The sequence below is a fragment of the Ostrinia furnacalis genome, unplaced genomic scaffold (assembly GCF_004193835.3).
Source record: "Ostrinia furnacalis isolate ACB-3 unplaced genomic scaffold, ASM419383v2 OfSCF2432, whole genome shotgun sequence".
Classification (NCBI taxonomy): domain Eukaryota; kingdom Metazoa; phylum Arthropoda; class Insecta; order Lepidoptera; family Crambidae; genus Ostrinia; species Ostrinia furnacalis.
The window spans coordinates 384,663-391,334 of record NW_021132671.1 but is presented as its reverse complement, the minus strand read 5'-3'; the positions used below and the strand labels follow the sequence as shown (position 1 = coordinate 391,334).

At 38.2% G+C, this 6,672-nt stretch overlaps 1 protein-coding gene across 1 annotated transcript; it reads left to right on the top strand.

The window, feature by feature from the left end:
* The first annotated feature begins 722 nt into the window (after positions 1 to 722).
* On the top strand, positions 723 to 3,712 carry LOC114355608 (glucose 1,6-bisphosphate synthase). Its single transcript, XM_028308548.1, has 6 exons — positions 723 to 750; positions 885 to 1,038; positions 1,470 to 1,480; positions 2,043 to 2,164; positions 2,967 to 3,143; positions 3,586 to 3,712. Exons 1-6 carry the CDS (start codon positions 723 to 725, stop codon positions 3,691 to 3,693), a joined length of 600 nt encoding a protein of 199 aa, XP_028164349.1. The 3' UTR covers positions 3,694 to 3,712.
* Positions 3,713 to 6,672: the final 2,960 nt, after the last annotated feature.

Sequence of the window (6,672 nt, the reverse complement as noted above, 5' to 3'; positions counted from 1 at the left end):
ATTTTCACTTACAAACTGGACTTTCATTTCTTTTATTCATCTCATCGTTCACCCATCGACCTACATCGCCTACACCATCGTTCAACTATATGGTTTCCAACATGGCAAAAATCGGAACCAGCGATCCGGTATTGACGGTGGCGCCCCACTGTCAATGTCATGCATAGGACAGTTCAGTATTTTGGAACTATAGTAACATTTTCGCCTACAGAATATGAAATATGTCATGATTCATATTATGTGACATCAGTGAAACGGCACTATACATGTACTGGATTTGAGGCGTGTCACAATGACATTAGTAACGCTGGCGCACTATTGTTATATTATACAAGCAGCTGCCGCCGTCGTACGCGTGGATTTTTCGTAAGCCGTTTTACCCCCTTAGGGGTGGATTTTCGTGAAATCCTTTCTTAGCGGATGGCTACGTCATAACATCTACCTGCATGCGAAATTTCAGCTTGATCCGTCCAGTGGTTTGGGCTATGCGTTGATAGATCACTATGTCAGTCAGTCAGTTACCTTTGAGTTATATTGTTATAGTACGAGAGCCCGCGACCAAAATTTTTGTCTCATAGCAATACGGCCAAAACCGCATCAAATCGATAGATACGATTATCCTGAACTCGAAAATACCAATATCAGACATTTTCCGCGTAGCGTTTGATCTGACCGAATTTTCAAAATTGTCAAAGAATTTTACCGAACTGCATCATAGCAATATGTCTGATTTGCAGACTGTAGTTGACTGTANACAGACGGACAGACGGACAGACGGACAGACGGACAGACGGACAGACGGACATGACGAAACTATAAGGGTTCCGTTTTTGCCATTTTGGCTACGGAACCCTAAAAACTTATATTAGCTACATTTTTTTCAGACGTCCTAGGCACTGGCTTGGACCAAGACTACACGAGCGGCGAAATGGTGATGTTCCGCTGCCACAACGGACTGTCGGTTACTGTGCGCACCAGCGGCACCGAACCAAAGCTTAAATACTACTCCGAGCTCGTCTGCGATGCTGACACTGACAGGTAAGGGGTCACGTAGGGGTGTGGCGTATCACCAAAGAATATATTTACTCTGACGAGAAGAACGGCGACTCCATAGAAAAAAAAATGGATTTTTCTTTTACACTTAACGCCATCTAGTGGGCGACTTTGGCACTAAGTCGGTATTTAATCTGTGCATAAGGCTACGTATTTTAAGCTAGATATTATGATATTATCATGACATAAAATCAATGACATAATTATTATTATGTCATTGATTTTATGTTCTACCATTATTTTTAATCAATGCATAAACTTTTCAGAGGTAACTAAGCCCGTCAATATGATCTAGAAAATGATACTCAAACAATTAGAAACACATTATTCTCTTTATTAAGTTAAGTCTCCAAACTTAATGCTAGAGCACTACTGAGTCTGTATCTCACAATCACACTAGACAATATCTCCAACAGGATGATAAAACGTTATTATCACAATAGATAAAGATTATCACGAAAATCTTTGACCGAGCCGTTTTTTTATTTTGAAAGTTGTGACTTTGGTTGTGACAAATTATTCACCGACAAACTGACAAATGACATAAGTGTTGTCCTTTGAGAAAAGTCATTATTAGTTGTTTTTTGGATCGGGGAACACATTGAACAGCCCACCTAATAAAATCCACGGTCACGGTAATAATATCATACAGTATTGTGNCGATCAGGCTGAAGGTGGAAGCGAGCTTCACCCGGAATCCTCAACCACGAACTGGCTATCTACCTCTAATTGCCGGAACACAATAATGCTGTTAACATTAGTTGTTATGGCGACAGACTTAGGTAAGATGGTGGTAGCAACCAGGCGGACTTAAAACAAGCCCTACCACCAACCAAACCGAACAGAAAAATCTGCCCCCACTGGGAATCGAACCCGGGACCTCTGCGTCTGAAGCAGGTGGTCTTACCACTAAACCACAGAGGCGTTTTTACCACGGCCTGTATTCTAGCCCAGCTGTTTTCCAAGATAAATTATTTGTATTGTTGCAGGCAACACCACACTCCTCTTGGCGCAGCAAGGCAAGTTGCCGCTGTTTGCGTTCGAGGAGGCCATCGGCTACATGTGCAACCATCGTGTGCCCGATAAGGACGGCGTATCGGCCGCTGTACAGGTGAGGTTTAGTTTATAGATAACTAGCTGACCCGGCGAACTTTGTTCCGCCTTAATGGCAATAAATAAGCAGACTTTTTTTTTATTTCGAACGGGATAAAAAGTATCCTATGTCCTTTTCCTGGCTCTAAACTACCTCCCTGACAATTTTCAGCTAAATTGGTTCAGCCGTTCTTAAGTTATAAGTGGAGTAACTAACACGACTTTCTTTTATATATATAGATATAGTCATAGCCTTTTTTGTTTGAAATAACCGAGGCACTCTTAGGCTGGGTTGCACCATCTTACTTTAACTTTGACAAACGTCAAAAATCTGTCAAAATCCATACAAAAACACCGGTTATCGTCAAAGTTACGGTCAAAGTTGGGTGGTGCAACCCAGCCTTATTGTTTCATTTAAGTCCACATTTTTATTTTAACCTACCTAGCCACCTCCATTCCCTTTTTACTTCAAACAGCAGAGCTTCCCTTTTTCTCTTTGTATTACAAATATTCCAGTCATCCCCTTCCCCGTTTTAATTAAAACAACTGAACCACCCCCTTCTGGCGTTTTTTCACAATAATCTTGGCAAACGGGCATTAATCACACAGTTTTAGTAAATGTTTAAGTGTTGCCATTTATCAAAATACTATAGCCGAGCTTCCCCTTTTCTCTTTGTATTACAAACATTCAAGCCATCCCCTTCCCCGTTTTAATTAAAACAACTGAACCCCTTCTGGCGTTTTTTCACAATAATCTTGGCAAACGATTTTAGTAAATGTTTAAGTGTTGCCATTTATCAAAATACTATAACTTTCCGCAGGTGGCGTCGCTAGCGTCGCACCTATACTCCAGCGGTTCGTCTCTACTGAAACAACTGAACACCCTGTATTCCCAGTACGGGTACCACGTGACGCACAACGCGTATTTTATCTGCCACGAATCTAGCGTCATGCAGAACATATTCCGCAGAATCAGGAACTACCATGGGCATGGGCAGGTATGGTTGACTATTGTATGACTAGACTAAAAATAAAGACGAAATGTCGGTGTATGCAAGCAAAATTCGCGTCGTTTAAAAGATTTAAATTATATTTGACAATACTACTATAACAGTTGACGAAGAACGCTAAAGGACGAAGCACACTTATCAACCCGGAAACGGGTCGGAACCGTATCAACTTGAGGCGGTCAGTATTCTTTGTATGAAACTGTTGCAACGCACACTTGGTCTTATTTGCACTGTAACGTAAACACCTTGTGAGACAATACGGCGTTGATCGCTTTCTGGGTTGATAAGTTTGCTATGACCTTAAAGCGGTCTGTGTATACCATCCTTAAGGGCTATCACGTCTCTAGCAACTGGAATGCGTCATAGACAGCATCTATCAGAAGTTATTTTCTAGTGATATGCCATAAATGTTTTTGTTATTATCTTGCAGTACCCAAAGAAAGTTGGCTCGTGTGAAATCACCTACATCAGGGATTTCACGGCTGGCGTCAAGATCCCTGAAACTGTCGTGGGCGAACAACACTTGAGTAAGTACTAGCACCACAGCTCCTCCATCTTTTTTATCGATAATCTTATGGAATTTAAAATTATTCGCAGCGTTCTGTGGTCGTATGTGGCATAAAAATGCCACTTGTCCCAAAAATAACTTACCTTTGTCACGTCGTCGTGGCGCATTCGTTGGGCAGACTTTTGAACTGGTATAGATGAACTACACTGAACTGTCCTACCAAACTCATTGACAGGGAGGCGCCACCATCGTTCAACTAGATAGTTTCCAACATGGCAAAAATCGGAACCAGCGATCCGGATTTGACGGTGGAGTCCCCCTGTCAATATCACTGGTTCATTTTAGTTGAAACCGGCCAAGTGCGAGGACTGACCGTCTTAAACGATCAAATTTGTCAAAAACTAGTCATTAACTGTCAGAAATTGACATTTTCAGTCAGTTTGGTTTGAAATGAAAATTATATTGTATAAAACCAGCTTTGGCCCACGACTTCGCCAGCCTGAAATTAAAGTAACAGGTCATTAAGTACTCATTATAATTAGTAGATTCAAAATTATTTTAGCATATTTTTTTTAATTAAATCTACTAATCACAAAACAACACGCATTTTTATCCTATTCCATTCACAAAGTATTTTGTTTGTCTAATAAAAAAAAAATTACAATCACAAAACTAGATAGAAATTCTAAGTAGACAGATGTAATTTGAATGGGTACTATAGGTGAGCAGCCCTATCGCATGTTGTCATACCGTGACGTACCGCGGGGCTGTTGACATTTATTTCAAAAATATGGCTGAGTTGGAATACTGTATAGATAGTATTACCGTGCCACGGTGCTGCCTACAAAGTCGACCAGGCCTGCGTATCACAGTGTTATCAGTGACACTCCCTGCATTGCACACTACAGACACTACGGGGCGAATCGTATGACAGTGACAACAGTCACATGATGAGCTGTGTCATAATAGTCCAACGATTTTAAAACATCAAGTGGCAAAAATCTAAAACTAAACCCAATATTGATATCAGCGCCCTCAAGTAATGTCATATTATATGGTTGTCCAACGTGGCAAAAATCTGAACCAGCGATCAGATATTGACGGTGGCGCCCCCTATCAATGTCATGGGTGAGACAATTGAGTGTAGGACTTCTTTTAACATTTTTGCATAAGCAGTAAAGATAAAATGTATCATGACTCATATCAGTGACACGCTCACTATAATGGCGTCACACAGTGTCACAGTGACACTGACACACTATTGTGCCATTAACAAATTATGTTATATTGTCTACATAAAAGGCACCAAATATTTTCCAATGTCCAATGAAAATAACTATCACTGTTTCCCATTGCAGTGAACGGGAGCAAGTGAAGCTCAAACTTCAGCACATCGTTCAAGAATTCGTGGAGGAGCTTCTTCAGCCTAAGGAGAATGGGCTCATAGCGTAAACGCACCGGTAAATTTTACGTTGCATTTGCAATATTCCTTCGCTTTGTTATAAAGTGCTTAAGTGCATCCATTACTTAATAAATATTAGGTAAATTAGCGGACCACTCCGGCTTTGTGCTTTGAAATTATTCCATAAACTTTTTTCGTGAGGTTTAGCTTAATTCCCTGAAAAAGGATTAATATGTACTTTTTATGTCAGACCGCGTTTATGTTTGACCTCAATCACACTCAAATCAAAACCAAAAATATTTTATTCACTTGATGGTAAGTGATGTTAAGGTTACTTACTCATAAAGTATTTAATTTGAACTAATTCAAACCCTATTGAGATTACCAGATTACGATAATGCATACAAACGTGGCGAGAGACATTTATTATTACCTACTTACATTAATAAAATTCATAATAGTGGTTGTTCTTGTACAGTCACGGAATGAAAAGGTTCGTCAGTTTTCAAATTTATTCCTTCAACGAATCGCGAGCACATATTACCTTTTGAAACTATGTTAAAGAATAATCTCGAGTTAGAGAAAATAATCTTTAACTGTTCGTCAGTAAAGTTATATCAGTTAATTTATACAATTGTATTGGTGTAATTAACTGTTGGTGAACCAAATAAATAAAATAAAAATAAAGTTCAAAATTATTCAGATCAAAGTTGTTTGACGATTTATCTTGTCAAGAAGATTATTATGATTGATAAACTAAAACCTTCTTGTTGGTTCAAACTGCCATTATTATTTCTTTTAAATAAAAAAAACTATTGTCAATTGGTCAATGTCATCATTGCATTGCACTGATGGGATAGAAAAATAAACAAGCAAAACCTTATTCGTTAGCAAACGTCATATTTATTTAAATGTTAGCAGCACTGTTTCTTGCACTGTTATGTTGGCAGGTTTGACTCTCACAGTACCTATTAGTGCAAGCGAAACCCGACACTAAGGTGACGAACCTTTTCATTCCGCGACTGTACATTTAAATTCATTTTATTGAATTTATTTCAGAGATTAGCACCATATTATTCTACTAATACTTGTATAGATGTTTCTATAATGTATTTATATACCATAGCGTACTTAGAATAAATAGCAAAATTGAATGACAACTTCGAATTGTGATGGATTGTGGTGCCAAAGAGTTTGCAAAGGAACCGATTATTCTGTGATAGAGTAAAAAGTGATTGGAAACGTGATTTTAATAAGTGTAGAATAGAGAGAGACGGGAAAGAATTTCATTACTTAATTAGATTATGTCTAATTAGTTCTAAAAAACTACATTTAGTAATATCAATTCCAAAGTAAACGTTTTTCTTCCTTATTGTGCACGTAGAGACTTTTTTGGCATTTATAAAAGACCAAACTTTGATGTTTATAAATATTCCTTATTTTTAGATTGTGATTATTAAATTTGTATATTACTAACTGTACTTTTATCATATCACTAATGAATGTAAAAAAATAAATGAGTAAATCAAACCCAGTTTTTTTCACTCTCTACATAAGTTTATTAAAATTAAAATAATTTTGATACTTTAACAAAACCCTAATAATAA